Consider the following 27,420-nt stretch of genomic DNA (forward strand, 5'->3'; position numbering starts at 1 on the left):
TCGTCACGCAAACGAATATATTACAAATTTCACGGCGCGCGATACATGCGACGCTTGAAATTAATATAAAAACATCTACATAATTATAATGTTGGAAAAACTTAGAAAAATTCGTAGCACGTAATTCAAGAGTTGAACGTATGGTTATTAAATAAATTAATTAAAAAAAAAAGAAATAATGATGAACTGTTGCAATGAAAATGTCTAATGTTATCGTATTATGTTAATTCTATGTAGTATTATTAATATAAATTAATAATAACGTCGTTCTTATCGCGATAGTAGCACCTATGGGTTCTGTAATACTCAGAACGATCTTTCGTTGTTGCGTGATATAGAAAAACAGTTACTTCCGTCGTCTGATCGACGATTGATAACAATAACATTATTTTCGTTCAGCCCTGGAGTTGAGCTTCGATAGAAACTCTGTCGCCTGGTTGTCTCCCTTCCTCTGCTCTAACGCTTGAATTATATCTGTGCCTAAATGAAAGAACATTAAATTAGAAACGAGAAATGAAAGGTGAATACAGGAAACGAAAGTAGACGTACTTTTCTTCGTTGGACGAGAAAGCTTCAAGTGAATCTGGTCCAGCGACTCGATTCTCACGTCTGGCCCCGTTTCAGGTATTTCGCTGAATGGCAGGAAGGCTTCCGCCATGAATCTCGATCGCAGGAAGTCCTTGTCTTTCAGCTCGAAGGCCACGATCGCGTTCTCGATCGCTCTTTGCTCGCTGGTTAGAGGACTGAACGTTTAGAAAATAAATTGATGATTAAAACACTCTTTCGTAAATAAAAATAGCTTTTAATCTCGATCATTTCTTGGTTAAGTAGCATAGATCAGCTTTGATCAGACATTAAGGATTTCACGTTTGTAGAAAAATTCATATTGCACTATTTAAGCTAGAAATGATACTCGCAGGTTGTTAAAAGTGTTACTTACATGTTGAAGATTTCGTCGAACAGAGGGTACAAGTTCTCCTTCTGAACGTGCGTCTTAAACGATTTCATATCCGCGAACTTCTCCTCCGGAAGTAGCTTCACCTTCACGTAAGAGTCACACGTGCCTGGAAAATAGAAAAGCCATATTTCCACGGTATCCTTTCGAAGAACCAATAAAGACCCCATATGGACTCATGCACGGTGAAGGTGACTGTCATTACTCTTGATGGATCTATTATTCTACGAGGTTCCACGATTTTAATTACATTTAACGCATACAAAAAGCAAAAGTAACAAAATAATATATTACACTACGTTAAACATTAATTTATAGAATCACAGATATTTATGCAAATTTAAACAGAGATATTTTGTGTCATGCTGAGATATATTTTTAATTTGCAAAGACAAATGCATAAACATCTGTAGTCTATTTATTAAACAATTTGTTTGACCACGGAACCTTGTAGAGGTTTGCATAATTGGTGATAAATCCTGCGTATCAATGTCAGGAAGGTTCTCGAGATGTTCGAAAATAATATACTCGCACGAAATCTCTAACTACAAGTACAATAATAACAGAATGTTTGCCGTGTTCATGCAATCTGAGAGTCTACTTAATTGTCGCGGGGGCAGGCAATTGGATGAGAGATTCTAATTGGAACAGTGATGAGGAAGAGCGTGTTTGTTTTCTCTCTGCTTTACATCCACGTTTACATACTTGTCTTCCAATCTTTCAGTCTTTGTTTAGATTTTGTATGAAGCTTGCGTTTCAGAGTAGACACCTTGCCTACCAAATCGCCTATAAAATCGAAAGAAAATGTCATTTTCTCTTTGTCGCGAACCACCCGCTCGTTCCTGTTCTTTCTTTTTTTTTTTTCGTTACAATAAAACAAGCGCAACTGAATTATTTTAATCGGCCACAAAACCAAAACTGTTACTTCTTAACTCACGTTCGAAATCAAGTACTGAATTCTATCTATAGGCACGTGCATTTCTCTTTTTTTAATTACTAGCGGAATATTTCGATCGACGTGCGATTATTTCTTATTGTTTCGTCTGTTTCCGTGACTTTGCATGGAAATCGATGAAATTATTATATTTGCGTCATCGTCTCAGTTATTGGCATATTTAAATATTTAATCAAACGTCAGTGCTTGCACCTTTCAATTTTTTTCCACGGGTGCACGTGCGAACTAATTGCATCAGAAGGTATCCGCTTTCTGAAAAGACGTCACGCAACGAAAACATTTGTTTAACCTTCAGTTTAATTTCATTTACGGTTTCTAAAATCGTTCCATTTTTAAGTTACTCGTGAATTCAAGAAATAATCGCACCTCTCCGTCGCCGTCGAAACCACCCCCTAAATACGATAAATGCCTATCAACCTGAAACTTCGTCTCGACTAATCATGCCACCTTTAGCCCAACCGTACCTCCAAAATAATTGGCAATTTCCATTTTCTTACCGTTACTGTCGACTGGTCGCAACTTCCTCGCATTCAGTATCTGAATGTTCAAAGAATTGTCCACGAACTGCGCCCTCACGGTGATCTGTCCGTACTCTGACTCCTCCAGCTCGTTTTGCTCCTTAATACGTTCCTGACGGTAACGATGGATCAACTCGCCTGTCTCCAAACCGTGAAGCTCCAGGAGGTACTCGATTTTCTCCAAAACCTTCACGTTCGCCGCTTCGTCTGCTCCAGTGTTGAAATATTTGATGAGGGTGTGCAGCGTGCGATGAAGGTTGGAGTAGAACGATGGTGGCCTTCTTTTCTGTAGAATAAATAATATTAATATTGAATTTATAATTAACAGCAGCTTGTTTGTCGTATGGTAATATAATTTGAATTTCATCATAGTTCTAAGTACCTCTAAATTGATATGCACTAATTGGTACAACGTATCCGATATGATGTCCCAGATGACGAGCAGAACTCTCTCGAAATTGTCTTTGTTAAGATTATCGTGCAAAGTCATTAAATTAGTGTCCAGATATTGCAAGAGGCGGTCCATGGAATTGCTGGTCGTGTCGATCAACTCTGCGCCCTCCATCAAATACCTTCGTTCAAAAGCAAGAAGTGAAAACAAATTTTATGTACAATTTAATATAGAAAATGTCTTTATATCCACCTGTTCATAGCAGGAGCCATTTTGTTCGCCACTACTTGCAACAGGTCTATGATCTTGTTTCTGACAGTGTCTGTGGCGTTGTCGATGATCAGTTGTAACGTTTGCTGACACCTGTCAGCCTCCTCCTGAGTCCTCTTCTCTGCCATCAGGTCCACGATGCTCTGGAAGCCTAAATCGTTGGCCAAGGGTGCGATCGACGTTCTGATATAGTCGATGTTGTTTATAGCGAAACACCAGGCCGTGGAAACGTAGAATTTCTTCTCGTACACGCTGCTTTCGGACAGCTGCTCCAATTCCGTGGTCAGCTCCGCCTTTTTCGCCATTTTGTCCGCGTACGCAATCGAACACTTGCATATGTCCTAATAATGGCACATTTCGTTAAATTTCGTTTCGAACAGCGTGAAAATACGAGGATAATAAGAAAGATTTTATACGTGTACATTTTTTAAAGATCGTCAAACGACTCACGTCTATAATTTTCACGATGAACGTGTAGGAGCCCTCTATGTCAGGCCAGGCCAATTGTGTCCAGAAAACCTTGATCTGGTAGAATATCGTTAAAGTGTCCACAGCGCTCGAGCTGTATTGAACAGTGTTGTCGACTGCCTGCAGTGTGTCGAATTCCACGGCTCTATCGATTCGTTTCAGAGCTTTGTACACTGCTATGTCGAGCCAGTGAGCCACGCCAGCTCTAAACCATTCGTAGTAATTCTGTACTTTCATTTTTTCGAGTTGCCCCTCGGCGCACAGCACTTGTCCCAATCTAAGAGTCGATACACGATCAATTTTGTGCATATATTCTTCATTTTCAGTTTCTATCGATTTTTTTTAGTAATAATTAGCTGTTTTTTATAAGGAACTTCGACTTACACGGCGTATCTCTGCAACGCCAGATACAATTCGAACAAAGTTGTCCCCAGGTTCAGCTCGACATCCGCGTTTTCAACCTCGATCCTTTTCAATCTCCCGCAGACGTCCTCCGTGATAATCATACACATGTCACTGATCCTTTTCTCGTACATCACGTAGAGACACCTCGCGTAAGGAACGTTGACGCGTCTGAAATTGAAATTAAATTGACCTCAAAGATGCTGAAGTTCTTTTCTCAACGAATTTTGAATACTTACTTGATGAACAATTTGTCGTAATTGTCGATGGCACTTTGTAGATCCGCTCTGATGAGTTGGATCACTTTTATGTGGTATTTCAACGCGTCCTCGTCGGACTCACTTTGTGGAACATTGTTATTCAGTATATGATCGAACCTAGGACGATATAAAAATCAAATTTGTAGTTGTTTAAGTTTCAATAAGGAATTGAAAGCTTGAGAGCTTTCTACATGTCGTTCAGACTCTTACCATTCACTGCCACCCTGTTCAATCGTGTATACCAAAGCCTGGATCACACTTGGCCTCTCGTCAGGGTCTGGGAACCAAGGGTACATTTTCATGGGGAACAAGTTTATATCCTCGGGTACGTTGAGGCTCGAAATGGACGACAATATCCTAATAACACAGAGACATCCATTTTTTCAATTTTTAACATTCATGTTTTTCCATTATTTCTTAATAAAGACACTTGATATCAACCACGAATAACAAGTTCATGAATAAACACTCAAGATAGTCTCGAATCACAGGATTATTTGTCAAGTCACGATAAAAACTATTTACCCCAAAATGGCAGACAATTGAGTGATAGCATTTTTGTCTCCAATGGTAAACCTTCTGATCTTGCGAATACTGTTCAGACACGAGAACAACACTTTCTTCGTGGCGTCCCAAAAGAGCCTGGTCTCGTCTACGGAGAAGAGACCACCTTCCAAAGGCCTCAAGAGATCGACAGCCAATTTGTTGAACACTGTGAAGTTGAGTGGGTGCTCCTGATGGACTCTCGCGTACTCTATCCATTGAGCCAGGGTCACGTTTCTAGCCAGCAAGCCACGTTGGGCACTGTGCTGGAGTAGGAGAACTTCTGCTGGCGCTGACCATCGACCAGACCAGCAGTATTTCTCTATTTTCCCTGTTTCTATCTCGTACAACAGCAGTAGCCTGATCAGGTGCCTGTATTCTTGCGCTGCTACCTGTGCATTGTGCTCTGCGCTGAAGGCCAACCTCAGTTTCACCACCCCTCGTCGCTTCGACTTGTTCTTCTTCTCGAGGGAGTACCACATCGTGTGGCCTGTTGTGGGTATGTCCTGCAATCGTATTAGTTCTTGCAATCTGATCTTGTAAAAAGATATTCAAGGTTTCTGGTTGTTTAGAGTCTCTGATGGTTGAGATAGTCCATTTATGGAATAGCTAAATTTCGATTGTTGACTCGTGAAACAGCGTAAAGCAAACACGAAGAGGAGACTAATGGAGTCTGATTTGTTCTGTGTACCTTCAGAGCTATCCTGCAGCGACCGATAAATTCGTTATCGTGGCTACCAGTCGTGGCTGTGACGGCGATCTCCTTCGCTAGCTTCACCAACCCTCGAACACCCTTCACGTCCCTCACTTTGCTCATTTTCTCAGGAACTGTCTCAGCAGCGTCAAAATCCCTTTTGTAAATAAAAAGAAAAAACACGTGAACACCTTATCTCAGATAAAATAGTTCTATTTTAACTTACCATACTTCTAAGAATAGTACGTCGTTTTCTGGGTCCTCCAAGGGCCTACAAAAGAGTCACTCAACGTTACAGTACGAAAAAAGATATTCTATGTGGTGGTACAAAAATCAGGAGTTCCAAAAAATTCACACAATAAGAGCTACTTAAAATAACACAAGATATTCTTTTTGTGGTACCTCTATAAAAAAAGAAATGCACGTGTGTCCTACTTTGAAGAGGAATCTTTTCAACGCCACGCAGTAAAAGTCTGATATTTTCTTGTACATTAGCTTGAGTAAACACACGTCGTTCTACTCACAGTTCAAAGTGCTCCTCCCACACAGGGCTGAGGGTGCTCGTTTTCACGGCAGTGTTGTACCTCCTCGTGGGGGCTGACTCTAGATAAAGGGCGCAGAACGGATCGCTTTTACCATTCGAGTCCTTCGACACGAGTTCCTTCGCCTCGATCACCTCCACGTTCAGGTGCATTTCCGGTGGCTGTGCAAATTACAGTCACACGACTTTGTAATTAAATTCGAACTGTTTTCTAGAGAACGATAGAGGGGTTTTCACTCACCTCCATGTTCCTCGTCTCATTGAGAACCTTCTCGTGGGTCTCGTTGTCGATCTTGAAAGCATTTTGGAGGTGGTTCAACAGAGCTTCCTGTCCGCACTCGTTGCAAACATCGTAGCCAATTTGGTGCTGGGTCATGAAGACTAGAGCAGCATAGAGCTCCTCGATCTATGTGCGATACATGTTTATTCGAATCGTGAAACAAATGTTTTCTGTCGATCAATTTTTGACAGTATGAATTTCAATTAAACACATTTCTATCAAGGTTTTCATTCCATAAACTTGATAAATTGAGGTAGGGTAAAAGCGTGGGAAGAATTCTGCTGAATTCATTGAAGATTTTTATCATTTATGCTTCTCCTCGCTCTTTCGATCGTTAATAATGAAATTGTTGAGAGAAACAGAGCGCAGTCTGTTTACGTCATGCATAATTGCAGCATCTGCCAGTCACCAGACCAGCTGATAAGGCTTGCACGAGAAGATATTGAAGAACAAGTCGCTCGTCGATGCTCGACCCTGCATTCACGGTTCAAAGTTCACCGATCGGGACAATAAAATTATTGACGATAAACAGATACTCGTTGTGCGGATAATTTTGTTTACACTCATCCCCAGCTTTTCTCGACGTCCATTGTGCAAAGAACCGACTGTAAATAAGTTTCGAACCACTTTATCTCGTGGACGCACTCTGTTTCATGTTACTCGAGTAACAGAGTATTCACGATTCCCTCAATTTCTATTTTTACCCGCGTTTATGTAATAAAATTAAATCATCAGTCATTTAATCGCGATGCTCGTTGAGGTCTGTCCTCGAATTTTCCACGACTCAATCCTTACAAACTTCGCTAATCTCTTGTAAAAGGTAATTAAATATTCAACAGATAATAAAATAATAACGAAACATTCAGAAATTGTATGTATAACTTTTTTCATATTTTCAATTAATGATACAATTAACAATTGGAGTACAGAATCGACTCACCGTCATAGCCTGGAGCAGAGTGTTGGTCCTGCGTTCGATTTCCGCTTTGGGCACCCCACGGAAGGTGTACCTACCCCTGTTCAGGGTGGCCACCCCCAGGTGTGGATTGGTGCTCACCATTTTCGTTTCACAAACTCACTATCCTCTCATTTCGCGGAACTTAATCCCGTGATCACTTTCGAGGAACGAAGAACTCATACACCGCATACGTACGCGTGTGTGTCGCACTTGTACGCGTTCAGTTACAGGAAAAATCTCAAATCGTTCGATACCGCTATCTGTTACGAGAAAACATTTTATTCCTTAGCAACAACCACTGCTGACCGTCGAAACATTTTCGTGCACGATTTCACAGTTTAAAACAAAATCGAGAAACTATCAATTCACAATGACATTCACTCGTTAACACTGGAGGCCTCACTTCCTGTTTTTTACACCTTTCCTCCTCGATTGAATAAAGACAGGCTACTGTTCGAAATAAAAATTAATTCAGTCGGCACTTTAATTAACCAATTTAAGTTAGATCCGCGTTCTCGAACTGTTTTTAGTTCGAGTGCTTTTGAGTGGAACAAGAGGATCGAGCGATAGGGTGGTTCTTCGCACTGTGACACTTACAGCTATTGAACAATTACGAAAAGTAGTCTAATTAACATTGCAAATAGCCATGATACCAAATCGATGGAAACTTCGATGATTTTTACAAGGAAAATAATTTAAGTAGAATAAGAAGTTCCAAGGGGTGGAAATCGATGAACTCCCTCGATGACGCTTCACACAGGACACGTACAGCTATCAGATAATTGCAAAACGTAATATTTTCTCTGATTAATGTCGAGAATGACTCAAGTACCGAACTAAGGAAACTTTCAGTGACTTCTGTTGCGAGAACAGTTTAAGTAGAACAGGAAGATCGAAGCGATCAGTGGTGCTGCACACGCGACGAGCGTCGAACTGCTTCGAGCGGGCAAGAATCGTGGCGGATCGGCGAAAGATCAACACGAACGACCACGACCTTTGCTATCGGGTCTACGCATATTTAGTCGACCATGCGTATGCATGAGAAAAACGCTCGATCGAACTCTCACGTCTACATTTCCACCAAACGATGACCAAAACCATCTTCGAACGTATCCAATTAATCGAAATTGATGAACGAATCGATCGACGAGAAATACCTCGCACTCATTGGTGAACAGACAACAGAATGAGTACATCTCACGCAAATGGAACGAACAAACAAATTTTTATAATTAATCGCTTCGCTAATCGAATTAGTTTGTTGTAAATTCATTGCAGCGCGTACAGGAAGGGGAAATTTGTTTTGTTATTAGTGTTAAAACTGTATGAATGGAACGTTTCGCGTGACATTGACCTAATTCGAGCGTTTAGTACACGTAGCTGTATACACTCGACCAATTAACTGGGCAATGAAAGAGCTACGAATACAGTTTTCAGTTCGCGACACTGGGAACAAACAGCGGATACGGTTTAGAATAATCGAGAGGTCGATTTGTCCCGCGCGACTCGATCGAATTCTCGCGGGTAATTTGAATTCAAACCTGCTAGCACTCGAGCGCGCCACTTTTTCTCAGATTTCCCGTTGCGTAAGCGGCAGCTGTAAATCGTTCGTCCTGTTTCTCGTGTACCAGACAAATTTCCAACGTCACTCTTTTTATAGCGCGTCCCATTCGATCGACCTCGCGAAAAGAACGCTGGGAACGCGACTGTCGATCGAAATAGATATCCGCGGGGTCGACAAAGTATTTGGTCGTATGAAGAGGATTCAAATCTTTGGTTATCGATGAGAAATCGACGGATCGATGAATCTTTCGAAAACAACGAGAGAAGACTTTTCGCAGAGTCGACAGAATCGCCTCGAAGTTGATCGTTGGAAGGGAGAAAAGTTTCCACGAGATCGATCAGCTGTTGCGAGAAGCAGCGATAGAAAATGAGATTGAATCAACGGGTCAGTGGGAAACGCGAAAACTGGGCCGTAGCCTTTAACATCGACGCATATTAGTTGCCAAGTGCGAGCGACTCTGACAATGAGATTCCATTTATCCGTACAGATTTCGACGGTCCTTTTGGCTCGATCGAGCCTGGGTGGAGGGGAATATTTCTTACTCAAGGTCGGAACAATGAATTCACTTCAGGGTGAAATAAAAATATAAAAGTTACACCCAAGGATAAAAGAATTATATCAGAAACTTCTTAATCCACCCTTAAACAGAAAACCATTGAAATAAAAGTTACAAATTTTATCTTAGCAAGTTTTGATCACAATTTGGGGTCTCTCAATCATCCCTCTCGCAAGGTAACATCAAAAATCCCATAACCACGTCTCTGAACCACTTCTGAAGGTAGAAAAAAGAGCCATTTCCCTTCTCTTCGAAATCACGCAAATCGTTCGATCGTAGAACCGCAGATCGCGCAACAGTTCTCACATTTCTTTCGCCCATTTCTCAGCCCCTTTTGCAACCGGGTATCAGCAATTTAAATACCGGGGGGTACCGTGGCCGCGTGCATTGGCCGGCCGTTTAACAAGCGGGGCGAATGGTGGGGGCGGGAAGAGGAACACGATGAATCTGCACAAAGGGAAACTATGCCGTATCCTGTTTGAGCCGGCGGGACAAGTGCAACCGCAACGCGTGTCCGTACGCCAGGCGCAATTGCGAGCAATGAAAATTGATATACCACGGCAATTAGCTCGTTGAACGCGGGGGCACGCGTGCCTCTGGCTCCGCGACGCGGCCTTCGACCGCTTGGGCCCGTTTTTCACCGGTTACGCAACTTCGTCTAGGCTCGACCGCCCACCTACTTCGAACTCTCGGTCTATTCCGAGGCAGAGACGAATTAATTTGGGAAACGCGCGGATTTTCTCGCAACCACGCCGTCGCGCGTTTCTTTCTCGAGGCGGCAGCGTCGCGTCCGCGGATCAATCGGTCGCGCTCTCGTACGCGCAGCCACGAATCCCTTTGGCCACCGTCCGCGCGGAATTTCATCGCTTCTAAGCAGATCTCGGTCCTGCGTGACTCACGCGCGCGACAAACAATCATCGAACTAACTTTCCTTTCGTAGAACCTCGCGGGACCATCCTCTGTTATTTGCGTTGGGTCTATAAACAGTGGACTGAATCACGATTATGGGTCACTGTTGTTTAACTACGAGATGTACCACGGATCGACTAGATTTCTGAGCAAACAGACAGTCGAGAGATGATAAATAAGATTGTCAGGGAGTTTGGTGCGTGTAGATGTTGAAGTTAAGGTGGATAACAAAAATTGCAGGAATTTTTTTAGTCATTTTATATAGACACGATGAAGACATGTTGTTGGGACAGTTTTTCTACGGAGCCTTTCAACAGGAATGTATCCGCACCGCTGACAGTTTGCCAATATTCGAAGATACAGCATAGGAGGAGGATTGGCCAATCATGGGGCTCTCCTTACCAAGTTCGATTTATTTTTATGACCGCGCAGACTTTCTCACTAAGCATTTACGCTTGAACGATCAACAAATAAGACACTCGAACACACAATTGCCGCACAATGCCATCCTCTGGATCGTTATACCCTCGATGCAATGAACTCTGCCAATCCTACGACGTACCTCCAATTCCTCTACTTCCGGTCACCTAGTCGGTTCCCAGTGTCGCGCCATTAACCCTGCCGTGGTCCTCCAAATTTATTCCATCTCAATATATCGATATCATTAAATTCTCATTAATTCTTTTATATCAGTATATATACAAATTAATCTGTATAATTTATAAATTGGCAACTTTTGATTCTCCAAGACGAACACGAGCTCGATCGAACCCAAAAAACGGCTCGAAAATTGCATAAAAATTGGCAACCTCGATGATTCATTAAAATCCAAGAGAATACAATTCAAAAGTCCTTCCACTTTCACAGACGGAACGATTTAAAATCCACTCGACGGAGTTCCTCTCTTCGTCGTCGCGCACGATTAGTCCACGTTCGCCAGCGAAGTTGAGAAACGAACGACAATCCATATTCGCGACCGTCCACGGGATTCCCGGACGCGTTAATTCGCAGTTGGCAATTGGGTCGCGATGTAACCGTGTTTTCCCACGAACTGGGTGCCGCGAAAGGGGTGGCCGCGTAAGCAGGACGACCGTGGCCAGCTAGAAAGGAGCCTGACGGTGGCGAGTAGCATACTGCCAGGAATAGACGGGCCGACGGATCGGCAGTCGTCGTCGTGGTCGACGTCGACGATTCAACTAGCGTCACACGCTGGCTACGGTACAAAACCAGTGTCGCGTTTCAAATTGGACTTAACTGCTCATTCAGCTTCGAGGATAACACCCCGCGGTATGTGCTGGTGCGTTACCGTATCGGTGACATAATTGAGGCATTCACGTGGCCCAGGCTCTCGTTCTGCCATCGCTTTGTTCGAGTTCGAAGGGTTGGGATCGATGATCCCTCGTTGCGATTTTTTTCAATGCTACTTGACGATCAGTTCTTTCTTCTTGTGGCGCTTGAATCTGATGTGACGAAGTTTCTACTGCTTTTTAGACACTCAGAGGGATATCTTTGAATTGCAAAAGCAGTCTAATCGATCGGTTCTCATGACTTCTTGTAAAAAAAGATGATAGTATTGGAAAAATGATAGCTTTGTACTTAGACTATTTTTATCTTGTTTTCTAATAAACAATTTTGTGTTTAAATAGGAATGTGAGAGTTAATCTTTGAATGGGCGTCTTTGATTTAATCGTTCGATAACAAAATTCACGAGAGAAATTAAAAGACGCGATTGATAACTCTGTATCTCTGCATATCTATATCTATATGCTTTGCGTTTCTTTGAAAGGGAGTTATGTTCTTTCATAATGGTAAATATAGCAGGCGTGACTTTCCAAGAAGTGTAAATTGGAATGATCGCTAATGTAAAGTAGCAGGACAGTTTTCTACTTACATAGTTCTCATTCAGTTCCAAAGAAAACGCTTGGCAATATTTTCTGGGTCTCATAATTCCCGACACGGAAATCGAGATTTAATCGAAACTCAGTAGCTCCTCGAGGAAACGAAAATGTGGCTCGTGCCAGGAACGCGTAACTTGAACGAAGATTCGAGCGAAACTAGGACCTTTGCGGGATCAATATCGCCTTGCGCCGCCATGATTCAATCATGTATGACGATAAATGAAGAATGAAGCGATGTTCGAGGGTAGCATATTATATTCGATCGATTCGAATAAGAAATGAAAAAAGAATTTCATTTAAAAAAAATCATACAGTTCAATTACAAAGCGTTGGAAAAATTGTATAAAAATTACAAAATAATAGCTCATAAAATATCTGAAGGGATCAAAACGATTCCCAGTATAATCCCTACAATTTACATAAATTGAATTAATAATCGCATATCAAATAATCCTACAGAAATTAATCACAGCGATTAATTCCTTATCGACGCGATAGATTAATTCCAATATCCATTACAACGAATGTCTGTCTTCGATCGCAATTCTAAGATACTGTCCCATAGCTCTCTCCATCTGTTCCTTATAATTCTTACGCGAACTAGTCGTACTAATTTATCTCTGCAAACACTGACCAAGAAAGCCACCCCCTGTGACCACTGACGCGAGTCACGTTTTATCGCATTGCGTATCTTCAAGCAGAGGATAACGAGTCGAACGAACATGCTCGTGGATCATCGGTATTTCGGGTTACCCCGTGGCACTCGAACCAGCCTAAGAAAAGAAACACTCGTGGCCTGAGATAGTTGGTTTCTCAGTCTAGCAAACGGATATAACCGCGATTTTATGGTCGATTTGAAGATGAGATATATACTGTGGTTTGTGGGTAGCGTTGGTGCTTTTGGGGGCTCCATTAAAATTTTATACACGCTGATGTTTTCCTCTATCATCCAGGATATACAGTAAAGAGTGAAATTTAAATACAAAGAAAAAATTGAAAATGAAATTGGATAAATAATAGAAATATATATTTAATAAATAGTCTGATTTCTGTAGATTATTGAGATACGATAGAAATGTGTTTAAATGATTGAAAAATGCCAGTAGTGACTCACGTTCCACCCCATAGACTCAGCCAAGAAGCTCGTGGCGAGCTCATCCTCATCTCTGTTGCTATCTGTTTCCAAAAGTGCATCGACTGGCTCCTCGATGCTCCCTTCATCGCTCAGATTGTCCTCGTCCTCCGTTTCCGGGGCCTCTTCCTTCTTCTTAGGTAGCGGTCCTTCCGCCTGCTCCTGCGCTCGAACCTTCTCAGCCAATAACGTGCCAAGGTTCTCGAAAAACCCCCCATCGGACTCTTGTATTCTAGAAAAATATAAATAAACATAAAGTCGCAACGCAAAAAATAATTCTAGCGATGCAATTGTTTAATCATTCACAAATCAAAGCTCCAGTAGAAGAGTTATACATAGCCTCGTGTGTTAATTATATACTGGGTGAGCGTACAAATTATAAAGTTGATTCATGAAATGTTACGAATAAGGAGATTAGATGAATGATAAAAATTGTACTATTTCGATGCCACGTATCCTGCGATTACCCTTTGACCGCTAAGTGCGTTAAGAAGCGTGCTAATCGATATCGTCGACTATACCTCGATTCAGTTTCACGGTCAACGCCAGATGCATCAACAGCATTTTTCTATTTTTATCTACGCTCTGCAACTCTTTCGTGACGAAAGTTTCTGGGTGATGTTTGATACAACAATTGACATGATAAAAAGCATCGACAGAAAATTAACAATTGCACCGTACAGCGACACAATATCACTGTACATTAATTATCAACTCTACAAAGAAATAATCAAAGAGATCCTTCTTCAAAAGCAGCTGCACTAAACTACTGTCACATAACTCAGAGCTGGGCATCGTCCATATTAGCATAAGTGTAATTTAGTTTTATAGAGACAGAGGAATCTGTTGAAAAAAAGAAAGTGCCCAGCCCCGTCGCGTGGTACCAGAAAGCTAGAAACGTAGGAGACGCTCGTTTCACCTTTTCTGAACGAAGTTGAACGCAGCGAATTTCCAATAGATTCTCGCCGCGGTGACCGGCCTCGTTTCCGGTTTCTGCCACATTCGAGCGGCGGCGACCGCGTAGTAAGGGTGTTGCTCGTCCAGCTTATCGAAGTGCGCCATTTTCGAGCTGCCCAGCCTTGAAGAAAAGCACACAGAGTCTCCTTTTCACACGAAACGCATAAACGACGTACACAGAGGACGAGTCACGAAACACCGATTACTTCTCGCACGGTTCTCAGCGAAACGCGAGGGACGCATACCGATTTCACTTCGAGAGCAGATTCTCTCGTATTCCACGCGTGTGTCTTCTTTTTAGAACGATCAGAATTCGATTTCCGTTTAATTCAATTACGCATAAAAAATAAATTGTTCGAGAGCGATCGCGCGATAATACAAAAATTCACATCCACTGTCCCTTGTTGTACAAACTTTGAATTCGAAAAAACCGAAATTGTCACTTTTTATTGATCAATTGAAACACATTGCGTTCAATTAGAAAATAATAATTCAAAGTTAAACGAATGAGGATAAATTGTTTGAACGATTGGAGAAATTCGAGGCGATACGCGTGGGTGTAGCTACTGCGAGCAATATTTAAATCACGGCAATGTAGGTCAGTTCACGGTAGAATCTCTCATTGTATAACACGAATACTGCGATCTACTCGCAGGAGACGGCAATGAGAAACGTGTTAGCCGAACCACGTCTGACCACGAACTGCAACAGGACACCAGAACCCGTGAAGAAACGAGGAGGAAGTAGGAGATCGACTGTAGTCGTTGAAATTTTTCCTGCTAGTGTGACTACCTGCGTGTACAATTATTCACAAGTGTATGTTTCGATTGGATCGAGGTTACAAAATTTATTACTTGTCTAACAAACCTCCGCATTAATTAGAATTGCAAATAAATAGGTAGAATTAAAAATACAGCTAGTGCAATATTTTTTGTCTTGTTTTTTTTGTTGATCAAGTTTCTTTCCTTTCTATTGGCTTGGTATTAAAGAATTGAATGTCTCGAAGTAATTAGCATACACTAATGTAATTGAGCTACCGCTTCCCATTAATTTAATCGTTATTCTTCGAATTAATTGATGCAGTTGGTACCTTTTTAGAGCGCAGCGATTTGTAGCAATGAAAGCGATATCAATGATAATTTTGCAATTGTTTAATTGAGCGCAATCAGCTGTTCTAAGATACGATTAATGGTAACAGTACTTCCCGACTTTCCTCGTTCTAAAGTTGAGGGACTACGTGTGCATTTATAATGCACGGGAAAACTGATGCTGACGGATGAATCATACGAATCGCATTTGTTGCAAATAAAAACGCCACTTGTTGCACGATCGATAATGAGTTCTTCGATACTTAGAAAGATTTCTTCTTTATTTCAAATTCCAAGGACTCTTTTGTTCCAGTTTCGATCACTCCAGTTAATTTAAAATTGTCAACCCCTAAATTCTTGCACGTCCCAGTCACTTCGTTCTCTGATAAAATATTTCAATAAAACGTAGAAATATTGAGAAAAAAATTTCTTTCTTAGGCGTCTTTTAAGGGATGAAGAATTTAAGAAATGGCGAGATCGAAGGATTTAATGTTGAGACGATGAAAATCCTTGCAAAGTCATTTCCATTTATTTTCAGCTTTCACGTGACGACGAAATGAAAACAGTGCACTCTCGCCGCATTTTCTTTTCTTTATTTTCTCACCAACACAATGCCATCTTTCTTCGAGCTAGCAGCCTTTATTTTTAACCCAAGAGTCGAGCCTGACTGGTGTACAGTACGCGGATTGGCTCTCAAATCTCGTTTCCACTTCTTGCTTTTACTTTTTTCTGATTCGACCTCTGCCTCGACTGCTATCAATAACTTTTCGATTGTTCATTTTTTTATACGAACACCGAAACGTCAGACACGAACGTTTTCTATTTTTTTTTTTTTACGTAGACTCAAGCAATAAGACAGGTACAGAATTATCACAATCAATCAAGGATTACAAGAATGTAATTACAACAAATTGCAGGATTTTTCTTGAGAATATAAAAAAACGTACAATGCAAATTGCTGTTTCAATCGGACACGCTGTGTTGCAACACTCGGTACAAAATAAATACGACTGAAATCGCAAATCGCTTAGCAACACGAGTTCTCTGATAATCGTTAATGTCTGTCTAAAATGGTACCACTGTGTGCCAATATCGATTTATTCATCTTAGAGTCTCCATCGCGCGAGAATTTCGCGAAATTTTTTTCAAGCGCCAAGGTGAAAGGTGATTGGATTATTTTCATATCGAAACGCGCTATCTGAAACTGGTCTGCTGCCTGTGGAGCAAAAGCCGCAAGGTCCCGTAGTGATGTAAGTCACGGACAGCCTTGAGCGGTTCCTACCGTCTCAAAACTCCAACCGACTTCATCCGCCTCGCGTTAATCTCTGCCTGCGAGAATTTACATCTTTTCACGTGCTCGCGCGTATTTTCTGAAAAATATTTCGTCTCCAACGCTCGAGAAGGAAGTAGGTCGTAGACGTATCAGCAGTTGGTGCTCAAGTTCCGTCTACGATTCAAATAAACGAGAAGAATTCTTCAATTCTGTCGCGAATGCCTTTCTTGGAACTCGTGATATCACAATTTAAGATAAACCTATTTACTCTTCGATAACGAATACATATTTCTAGCTTAATTTATAATAAGGCAAGCACAAAAGATGGCGATGCACGATCATTTTTTCTACTTAATGCCACTTAATTCGCTTTTAATCTTTATATTTCTCAGAGAATGCTATGTGACATAGATAACAGAAGAATGTACAAGAAAGATACACAGTTGTTTACTTTGTGAATCGTTCGATATCTGATTCCCCTTTTCCATAACCAGTTTCGAAATGTTAATTTCGTTCTGACTGGAGATCGCAGACCAAGTCGTTCACCTACACTCGTATCTCGGTTTCCTTATTAGCCAAGCACCAACTACGAAAAGAAGGAATTCCCGTGACGATTTCGATGACGCGGTCGTTACGTCGACTTATCGTCTGATCCATGGTGAAATAGCTGTAGATAAATTACTCCCATCTTATCTGTTAATTATTATCAAGCCTCGTATACTGGCAGTCAATCCAGCGGCGTATGTAATTGGAAAATCGCGTGGAACTGCGTTCCCTTGATAATCGTAAGCGGTACACGGTCGTGAGAATTGATTCTGCGAAGGAAATTTGTAAATATCGTGGATACAGTGTATGTACAATCGTTACTGAGTAGATATTGTATCTTTCCATTGTATCTTGAGCGTTTTTTATTCTCCTCTTGCATTTGATTTCTAAATTTTTTTGGATATTTGTTAATTATGGTAACTAAATGGTATTTGGTTGCAATTTACACTCTTTCTTACATCTCTTTTTCTACTCTGCGAAGGACCGTGTCCGTTTACGCACTGTCCTTTTCTACTTTGCTGTTGCGTTCAAGCTGCTCTCCTGAACCTTCTCAACAATTAAACTCTACATTATTCGTGTATAAATGTTCGTCAGAATTTGTAAATATATTTTTACGTGACGCTGGTTGAACAAACTATTGCGATTAATCATCGAGTTACCCGATTATGCGCGTTGCTCGAACCAGATACATTATTTACAGCATCGTTTGATTGCAATGCTCTCTTTCACGGTACGTGTAACGACTTCGAGACGAATTAATGGTGGCTGGTTTATGCGCCTCGCGGGGCTTCTGTCATCGACGGCTAAGCAACAGCTGAGACATCATAAAAGAATTAATTAGCAACGCGCGCACGTTCCCTCTGGTTCTTCACTTCAAATTGTTCTTCCCCCGCGTGACATCACGAGATTTACTACTGAATATTTATCGAATCAATATAGACGCACATCTATGGACACTGTTCTCTTTATTCATTTAAAAACGCTCTCTTATTACATTTTCATTATGAAAAATTGCAAAAATTATATCAATTCATCGTACAAATTCTTTTTCTCGGTAGAATTTTGCACTTGTCATTCGGTTATGAAATTGCAGCCCAATTAGAAGCCTCTCTGTTCGTGTCAGACTGTAATTTAGCGTTCTCGTGCAATAACAGCCGCGCCAATTAATTACTCTTCTCATTACTTTTAAAGAAGACTCATATTCTTTACCAAAAAAAAAAAATAGTCTAAATTCGATAATTATTAGAAGAATTCAACGTATGCGACGATGAAAGCGAGTCGAACGCGAGAGCTCCTCGTCCACCATGTTCCAAACGCGGCACAGCGAGACGATAAATCTCGAGACGTCGACCTTGAGCCGCGGATCTCGATCGTGGGTTACGTGTTCGCGAGATCTGTACCATGTATTCCTCCACAGATGTTCCGTGGCTCGCGTTAGCGTGATTTTATTAATAACAACCGTGCGTGGATCGCGTACGAGCAGACCAGTTCGCCATTGCGACGAGCTGAACGCGACTGGGCGTTCGTTTGTCGACAGCCACGACGGTAGCCCACGTTCCACGAACGAGCACGTGACTTCGCGATGCGGAGATGTTGACAAAACGGTGTTTACCGCGAAACACTTTCGCGAACGATAAGACACGCGTCTTTTGGAATCGATAGCAATGTTCGCAGACACGTAATCGCTCGTTTCTGATCACCTTTCGAGTAATCCACACTTTTGCCTCTTATTACGCTTGGCATCCATAGACGCTGTGAGTCACGAGATTAACCTGTTGTAGAGTCTGAATAGAGGCGGATCGAGACAATTTAAGATGCTACGGATGCTATTCTTTGAGTTTCGTGGGAATGATTGCATCGCGTGATCCAATTTGTGAGCGTTACGAGTTTGGAGACGCTTCATAATCGCGTTAAAGAAGCAAGCTTCGTTTCTTATCTCTGGTTCTCATTAAAGGTAAATCTTTCTCAGAAACTTCCTTACTTTAAGCTGACGTATAGTCTACGCGAAATCAATTGGTCCTTCAAGGTCACTGCGTCTCTACCTTTAAACCGCACCTCTTTAAAAAAACAGACCTCCGCTGCGTCTCTATTCGTAGTTCGCGCGTCGTGGTTTAACGAGAGATACATGAGTAAAGGTAAAAGGATGAACGTTTGAACGTGATTGCGCACGAACGATTAACCAGGCGATTACTTAAGATAATTAGTACCATTAGTTACAACCGCGTACCACCAATTCAAACACCGAGAAGCGACACGTTCCTCGTGTATCAGCGCAAACGTAGCTGGTTAATTATACCCGCGTGGAAAGGAAAAACGGTGAAACAAAATTAGAAAGCGTCCCATTCCAGAGGTTCCTCTCTCTACCTTGTCTCGTGCTCCGACTTCTCTTGCTGCTCCTTTTCCTTCTCCTCCTTCTCCACGACGATCTTATGGTAGAAGCCTTTCCACATCGACTCCTCGTCCATCGTTACAGGTGTGCTCTTCGTGGTCTCGACGGGAATCCGTTCAGCATACTCCACTCGACGACACCTCCGCAACGCGACTGGACTTTTCCCTCGTTCGACGAAGACGTCACTGGTGCTTGGTTCGCTCGAAGCTTTGCGGATCTCGCATCGCAGGTGTGGCACGATGTTTGACAAGTGTCCTCGCCAGAATTTCTGGCGAACGACCCACGTTAACGCCGGTTGGTTAGCCGGGAACAGCCAGCACTGTCGCCAGCAACACGCCTACGAATCGTTCAATTTTCAAAGCTCCCGCAACGACCGTCAGATGGCGGACGCTCACGGACCGCGCGTAGCTACGGAGCTGAGCTACTGTTCAGATTTCCTTGGAAATCCAAAGAAATTGTCGTGTAAGGCGTTTCACAGCTTTTTAATCGCATCGAATTGAAGATAATCGATGGAACGTAATTATGGGTTCGTTGAAATGTTTGAAAGAGTATTCGTTGGTTTTGAAATGGAGTTACAGTGAGACGAGTCTGGGGACCAACTTTGGTACCGCTGATGGCGCGCAATGGCGCCATGAGTCGCGAATAGACGCAGTGAGTCAATGCTCAGGTTGAGGGCTGTCATCGCGGTGACATCACGATGTTTTGTTCAGCAGGTGTACCGAGAGGAAGTCTCGATCGTTGCCAATGAATAATTCGAGCAATTGGAATGATTTCAGCGGGCACTTCGAGAGCAGTTGGCATTGCGCGGTCTTCCTTTCAGGGGTGTCGATGATCTTTTCTCTGACCAGTCCAACAAGCTCTGTTTAACTACTTTTAAATAATTTGTATCGAGTGAAACGTAAGGATTTAATGATTTTAATAAAGAGAAAACATTAGACAGCGAAGAATAAATATGGAAGCAAAGAAAGTTAGACGAAGGAGACACAAGATATTTTCTTTTCCTATTTTCTATCACTTATCTTTATCTCTTTGGAGTATCGTGTGCGACGTGACAAGTACTGAGAATATATTTAACCGAGTCTGCCAGGCTAATCTAAAATGTACTCGAAGCTGACAAAGCGGAGCAATATTTCATACAGAAGTATTCCTAGAAATTTATATATCGAAGTGAAAAAACAATGCGAAGAAGAAACAGTGTGACAATAGAAGCACGTTGTTTCACCATGATTTTCAAAATGGTCTCGATGCTTCCCTTCTTGAGTAAGTACTCGAACAAATTATTCTCCACTTGTATCCTTTCTACAATTTATCAATTCTTCTTTTTTACTCTATTTAGGTTTAATCGTACATATCTCAGTATCGGAACGCATCGATCGAGACACTTCCGTGCGAATCAATTCTGACACCTTCCTGTTAATCAACCCCAAACAGGTGCCACGTTTGGAGAGAACAGTTCGACATTTTTTCTCAAAAATGGTCGAACCGATCGATAAGCCAATTGTATTCAATTCTACGTCGTTTGGAGGAAACGATCTGCAACAGACGATTCGAACGCTGTGTTCTTGCGTACGGAGGAGGCTCATGCGATTTGCTGATGAATGCGGATTGAGTAATACCGTTCAGCGATACACGCAAAGCTTTGACGATGAGCCTTTGTCCGAAGACTGGTATTCTGAGATGGTGTTGCAAGGTTTGTACATGGCGCGAGATCTGGGGAACATGATCAACGAAATTGGATCGACCATCGATCGGTATTTTGGAGGAGGAAACGTGACTTCGCTGAGAAAGAAGGTTCGCAGAAAAAATATGAATAAATTCATAATATATTGCAATATCGCTCTGAAATTTTAGAAATTACATTTCATATTGTACAATCTTGATTCAATCTTGTGAATTAATTTCTTCAATTTTGAAGACCTAGAATTACATCATACAAACTGCAAAGTGAAACCATGCGAACCACTGTAAGTCCATTTAATTATCAACATTCCAAGTAAATCTTGAGCAGTTACACTCACTTTAGGCGTCGCGTCATAGATATTCAATTAACATGTACAATTCCAGGACAGAATAAATTATCCGTCGCAATTTTCAACAACTGATTCACCAATGAATCACACTGAAGAACTACAAACCCAATAACCAATTACATCTGCCTCGTGATAGTTTCTAAAATTTCTCGAAGCACTACAAACAATACTCCCAATTTATTAACGTGCAACCACTGATAATTGCAGCAATTATCCACGCGACAGGATCAGAGCTTGCAATTCCTCGGCGTCGTGCACGACGCTGCAGAGTTCAGCGAGAGCTTAGCCGAATGTCTGCTGAACTTATCGAACACCAAGCTGCACAAATCATCCGCGAGCCTAATTCGATCGATCCTCGACGCGATCAAACAGCAAACCCCGGAAGCCACCTTCGAAACCTTGAAATCCAATGCGAGAGACGTCTCCTACGTCAGCGCCCTCAGGAGACGCTCGAAACACAAACCGTTGCACGTGTTCATCTGCTTCACAATGTCGAGCAACCAGAGAATTAATTACGACGATTGCATGCGCGATTTGGAACGTCTCGACGCGTGTCTGCGCGGTCTGAAGCAACGGACAAAGGCGAGAAGGTACGACGTCGACGTGGAGTCGTGGACGAGGGCGATTCAACGGTTGAGCGATTGCAAGACGGACACTGATGGCAACGTGAAGGTTTCTTGCCAAATGATTCGTAGAATACCTAGGAAAACTGAGAGAAAGACGAGGTACGTTTTCGAGAGGATGCTGGACAGGAAGGTAGCGAGGAGGCCTCCTCTTCGTCGAGCTATCGATGATCTTGGCGAGACTCTGTCGAGAAGCGAGTGGGGACAGAGGTTCGTCGATGAGTTGTGTCGGTATGTTGGAATTCACGTGGATGGACAGGAGAGGGTGCAGAAAGCTTCGACGCGAAACGCGGCTGTAAGGTCAGTGCGAGGATGCTTGGTGCGATTCAACCTCGAATTTGAGTAAACTTAATTAGGTTTGAGCGTTTAATCAAATTCTCTCTTCTTAACTAGACACAGAGAAATGTTAGAAGCGATGGAAGTATACAGAAAAGGGCTGCTTCTGAAAACGATGGACGCGATCAACAGAGTGCATCGTTCCACGATAGATTTCGAAAACTTCTTTGCAGAGGGTATGAAGGATACTTTGAAGCAGGCTTGGCAGGGTCATGTGAAGCTTTTATCGAGTCTGATGGACTGGATGAGCAAACTGCTGGAGCTTCACGTTGGTCAGAGTTCCAGTGGAAAGGGACAGAGCTCGTCAGACGCAAGCGCGTCGCTAGTAGACTACGTCGACGAAGATTCGAATTCTGAAAGTCTGCAAGAGATCGCTGGTTCTCGATCAGGTTAGCCAACCTTTTGTTGCGCTTTTCTTAAAACAAATATATTTTTTATCGATTTTCTGCGAGTAATTTTTCGCGAATGTATTTTATTTGATAAAAATTTTGTTTCCTTTTGGGTACAGTGGCGTTGAGAAATGTGGACAGGTCTATGAACGGATTAATGGAGTCCATGAATCGTCTGAGTAAATATCGAGGCACGAATAACAAAAGTATGCTGGCCTGCATCGCCAATAATCTTCTGCTGGTCACCATATTAATGGAGACCATCGGTTTCGTTTCCTCGTTGTACTGTCTTGGACAAGGCAACCACGAGCTATCCTCCGTAGAATTTGAAGACGAGAGAAGTCGTTTCCGTAGGTCGCTACTCTCCTTGGATTACAATGGGATTGTCGATTTAATTCCATCCGCTTACTTAACAGATCGAATTCAATGAAAATCTGACGGAATCATTTTAGAATGTAAACGAAATAAAATGATTAACACCTCGAAAAATTAACGTAGGAAATTGCTGATTCTGTAGTCTTCATCTTTGATTGTAATTATAGTACACGAAATAAAAATAATTTCTGATGAATAGCCTGATGCATTTTTATTCGGTCTTCTTATCCTAGATAATTAAAGTGCGTTTCCTGACGCATCTTCACTGATTATCTTCTTAATTATTATTATTATTATTATTATTATTTAAGAAGGCATATAAATTATTATTGCAAATACGTCGAGACAAGTATAAAATTTTCTCTGACAAACTACAGCAATTGGCGCAGAATTTTTCGTAGAATCGTTATCATTTTTAAAAAAACGCATAACTTTGGAAGATGCATTCGCGTTACATCGTAAATCAATGGAATTGCGTAACGTTTCCCTTGAACAATTTAACTTATCCAGCCCGTGCGTTCTTGTTGATAGCAGCAACAATAATTCCCAACGATGCATCCGGGAAAATGTATCGCCACCTGACGTTTATAGCTTCTGAAGATACAAATCGCGCTCGCGCGTTTTGTCACGCAGATTTATTAAACGCACTCGTTCAAGTGGCCACCCAGTAGGAAATGCACGCGAAATCCACCGTATTCTACTTAACACGTAAGTCCGCCACCTTCGCAACATTTTATTCTTCATTGATTGATATACGTTTTATGAAAAAAAACTCTTGTTCGCACCCTCAGATTTAATTCTCACGATAAATGTGACGAGCGTGATTTGCAAGGCTGCGCCAAAAATTATTGGCGGACACCCTGTTAGCATAAAACATCGACCGTTCATGGTTAGTGCGATTGTAATTAATTATTCTTTATTCCATTCGACAATGATCTGGGTTTTGAATATAAAATTGAAATTTGCAGCTCTCGTTGCACGGTGCCGATGGATTTATATGTGGAGCGAGCATTCTCTCCCGAGATTGGGGCATCACTGCGCTTCATTGTTTGTAAGAGAGTTGTGATTGACGTGGCGACGTTCTCGACAGAATAATTATATCTTTTTTGTACTTTGTTTCTTGTATTTGTTATTTTATAATTGTACGCGTCGGTGTTTTCGCAGACTGTCAGAGGGGGCGAATTATTTTGTGAGAGCTGGCTCGAACAGGCTCGATCAAGGGGGATCGTTGCATAGGGTAACGAAGATGCACGCGTATAACGACAGCACGTACCAATATTGGTTTTCGGGCATGCTGTATCATGATATAGCGCTGTTCGAGGTACGACCGCGTTTTCGATTCTCGAGCAGAGTTCGATCTGTTCGGCTGCCCAGGGAATCCAGCAAACCACCCCGTGAACTGTACGTTTGCGGCTGGGGATACACAGGTATTCAAAGCAGCGTGAGTGTCTCTTTGAATTCTGATCTTCTGGATTTCCAAATGTTCCAAATTTCAACTTTTTCATTTCTACATCTCTTAAGCCTCCAGAATATTCAAATTTGCAAAATTTTAGAGTCGTGCATTTCTAAACTCTCACATTTGTTTATTTTTACACTACCAACTCTTCGAATTCTCAAGCTTCTTGATCCGAAAATCGTCAAAATTATAAAATTTTATATTTCAAAATTTTCCAACTAAAAAATTAACAATTGTACACGTTTCTTACGCAGCCAACGCTTAGCAGTATCCTAAGAGGTGTCAGCGTGACTCACACCCCGTACGAAACCTGCGTGAACGAGACACCGGACTACACCCTGCTCGTGAAAAGAGAAAACCACCTCTGTTACGGAACGCATGGTAAAGATTCCTGTTACGGGGACTCAGGAGGACCATTGGCAAGCAAAACCACTCTGTACGGCATAGTTTCCTTTGGTTACAACTGCGCGATAGTATCAGGAATATATGAGAACATTTCCTACTATCGACGTTGGATCAAACAGATCACGAATCTGTGATCCAGAAATGAAATTGAAATTTCGAACACGATCAATTCTTGTTCAAATCTAGAACTCTGTCTCTGAAAATCTAAAACGAAGACTATTAAACTCGTTCGATGTTCGAGATGAGATTAAGTGGAAAACCCCTCGATTCGTTGACCCTTCGACGGATTACGTAAAAGCATCCGTTTCCAGGAGAAAGAAAAAGCCGTGTCGAAAGGGCAGCGTGCGGAACCCGCGTTCAGGTTCGATGCACGCCGGAAGCGCATTACGCACGTTCTGCGCAAGATCCTGTCGCGCACACACCGCGACGCCACGCACCGTGTACTTAGGGTTGAATGAAGTTCGAACGAGCCGCTCGAGTAATACGTAATTAGAAACTATTGTGCACACCGATCGTTTCGTGTTGTTTAGTGGCGCGCGTCGAATAACTATTCTCGAGCACCGCATCCGTCGATGAATATTTTTCCCGATTTGATAACGATGCAGCAGGAATTTTTAGACGAGAACATTTCACGCGCGATGACGACAATATTAACATGAAATTCATAAAAACCATTGCGGAATTTTTCTAAAAATTTCTTTAGTATGGAAACTATGATGCGATTCAATTTTAAGGGTTGCAGTTAATTTGCATTTTCCATTTTTACAAATATCAGACAATTTAAATACTACGATATGTAAATCTCAAGCTTCTAATCTTAACTGAAACTTTATTTGTTGTAAACTACATGAAGAACAAGTAATACCATCCGCTTCATCCTCCGATTCGTCACTTTCTCCACTTTCTCTCGACCCTCGAAGACGATCGAGCACGAATCCTCGTCTAGACCACCTACGTTCGCGTTACAGGTGCCACGAAAACCGTCTCCCATTCAACACAATGGCCAGATTAAATATTCCTATCGTTTCGGCTATCGTTGTGTGCGTCGACGCGCACGCGAGCGTTACAGGTCGCTGTCATTTACCAGGATGACTCACGCACGCAGGTTTCCCTGCATAAACAGAACCTGCCGGCTTTTCCAGCGGCGCTACGGGGGTCTTTAAACTTCCTAGCCACGTGCACCGTGTCTTCCAACCGTGAGAAGTGTCGCTATCGCTGGTCACGTCCGTCGGTTTTGTTTGTACCCCTCTAAGTGCTCGCTAGATAAAAAGAACGTCAGCAATGGGTGCAAGAATTTCGACAATCTTCTGATGAAAATGACAATTTTTGCGAAGGAAGTATTTTTTTGTGGATTATTCAAATAAATGCTTGAAAAGTCGAGGGAAGAAAGTTTAATTTGCGAGAAGTTTTTCTGACAACATTGCAAGTGCAAAATCCTCGAGAATTGAGACGAGAAATTTAATTATGAGAGAGAGAGAGACGTCTGTGATTTGAAATTGATAGAGTCAATATTATTTCGTAGAATCTGGTCGATGCAATGGCAGGAGACTGAGTACACAATAGTCAGACAACGTATCGATCCAAGTTGCCATGGTTCGTTCATGCATAAAAACATAATTTAAGTACCCACCCTAATATGTACATGTACAGTCATCAAATTCGTGTTTGTACCATTTTTAATCGATCGTTCGATTATATTTCGAGAACAGAATACGAAGGATCGAAAAGATGGCAAATTTTGAAAGTGTTGCCGATTTTTTTGAAACTCTCCCGCATCCACTCACCCCAGGACCACCGAAGGAGACACCCTGTTGCGCAGGCTCCTCACAAAGTGTCGCTTGAACTTCAAGTACCACGCGTTGCTACTCTTCTTCGTCGCACTATCCATGTTCACGCTTTCTGGATTTCTGTTATCCACATTCTTCGAGTCAGGCGGCAGAGGCTCCTCCTCGTTACCCACTATGACGAAATCGGACAAACTGTTCGTCCTCTCGAGCCTCCTCTCGCCTAATTTCATCCTAAGAATGCTATTTTCCAAGAGCAAATCGCTGGGTACATTGTCGGTCATAATTGACAGGTTTTTGTTCGTCAAATACTCATCACTGTCTTTTACTATATCCTTTGTTCTATGTACGTTCTCCTTTTTTCTGTTCTCGTTCGATCTTACAGACGCTCGCCTAGATGGCCTTCTGCGGCGCCGTCTGAATCTCACAACACAAGTCAACATTGTTGCGAAAAGTAACAAACAACCTTCATGAC

General features: G+C 42.0%; 3 protein-coding genes across 8 annotated transcripts; 2 read left to right on the forward strand and 1 right to left on the reverse strand.

Moving 5' to 3' along the window:
• Stac (C2 and C2B_Munc13-like domain-containing protein staccato) lies at positions 1-27,420 on the reverse strand. Of its 6 annotated transcripts, none has more exons than XM_076905896.1 (19): positions 26,946-27,420; positions 14,214-14,372; positions 13,277-13,526; positions 6,239-6,403; positions 5,981-6,159; positions 5,683-5,727; positions 5,454-5,613; positions 4,745-5,268; positions 4,430-4,576; positions 4,199-4,336; positions 3,942-4,130; positions 3,540-3,834; positions 3,072-3,430; positions 2,811-3,000; positions 2,408-2,714; positions 1,661-1,741; positions 941-1,064; positions 550-743; positions 1-480 (listed from the first exon to the last, which is right to left on the reverse strand). In XM_076905896.1, exons 1-19 carry the CDS (start codon positions 27,386-27,388, stop codon positions 386-388), a joined length of 4,044 nt encoding a protein of 1,347 aa, XP_076762011.1. In that variant the 5' UTR covers positions 27,389-27,420; the 3' UTR covers positions 1-385. The 6 variants fall into 6 exon arrangements, with proteins under 6 accessions (XP_076762011.1, XP_076762015.1, XP_076762014.1 ...); XM_076905900.1 differs by lacking the exon at positions 26,946-27,420 and adding an exon at positions 19,523-19,667; XM_076905899.1 differs by lacking the exon at positions 14,214-14,372.
• On the forward strand, positions 20,706-23,355 carry LOC143429916 (uncharacterized). Its single transcript, XM_076905769.1, has 5 exons — positions 20,706-20,807; positions 20,884-21,338; positions 21,785-22,500; positions 22,594-22,925; positions 23,045-23,355. The coding sequence occupies exons 1-5, from the start codon at positions 20,726-20,728 to the stop codon at positions 23,353-23,355; spliced, it is 1,896 nt and encodes a 631-aa protein (XP_076761884.1). The 5' UTR covers positions 20,706-20,725.
• LOC143429917 (trypsin 3A1) lies at positions 23,975-25,297 on the forward strand. The gene is made up of 5 exons (XM_076905770.1): positions 23,975-24,008; positions 24,092-24,189; positions 24,269-24,351; positions 24,465-24,741; positions 25,011-25,297. The coding sequence occupies exons 1-5, from the start codon at positions 23,975-23,977 to the stop codon at positions 25,293-25,295; spliced, it is 777 nt and encodes a 258-aa protein (XP_076761885.1). The 3' UTR covers positions 25,296-25,297.

The sequence above is a fragment of the Xylocopa sonorina genome, chromosome 12, assembly GCF_050948175.1.
Source record: "Xylocopa sonorina isolate GNS202 chromosome 12, iyXylSono1_principal, whole genome shotgun sequence".
NCBI lineage: Eukaryota > Metazoa > Arthropoda > Insecta > Hymenoptera > Apidae > Xylocopa > Xylocopa sonorina.

Bases quoted from the DNA above. Each gene is read 5' to 3' on its own strand.
- LOC143429916 (XM_076905769.1), top strand. From the start codon at position 20,726: ATGCGAAGAAGAAACAGTGTGACAATAGAAGCACGTTGTTTCACCATG. The intron at 22,501-22,593 runs GTCAGTGCGAGG...CTTCTTAACTAG, and splicing joins ACGCGAAACGCGGCTGTAAG to ACACAGAGAAATGTTAGAAG. The intron at 22,926-23,044 runs GTTAGCCAACCT...TTTTGGGTACAG, and splicing joins GATCGCTGGTTCTCGATCAG to TGGCGTTGAGAAATGTGGAC.
- Stac (XM_076905896.1), bottom strand. From the start codon at position 27,388: ATGTTGACTTGTGTTGTGAGATTCAGACGGCGCCGCAGAAGGCCATCT. The intron at 4,337-4,429 runs GTAAGAGTCTGA...ATATCGTCCTAG, and splicing joins GAACAGGGTGGCAGTGAATG to GTTCGATCATATACTGAATA. The intron at 1,742-2,407 runs GTAAGAAAATGG...TCGATTTTATAG, and splicing joins GCGACCAGTCGACAGTAACG to GCGATTTGGTAGGCAAGGTG.
- LOC143429917 (XM_076905770.1), top strand. From the start codon at position 23,975: ATGCACGCGAAATCCACCGTATTCTACTTAACAC. The intron at 24,190-24,268 runs GTTAGTGCGATT...TGAAATTTGCAG, and splicing joins TAAAACATCGACCGTTCATG to CTCTCGTTGCACGGTGCCGA. The intron at 24,352-24,464 runs GTAAGAGAGTTG...GTGTTTTCGCAG, and splicing joins ATCACTGCGCTTCATTGTTT to ACTGTCAGAGGGGGCGAATT.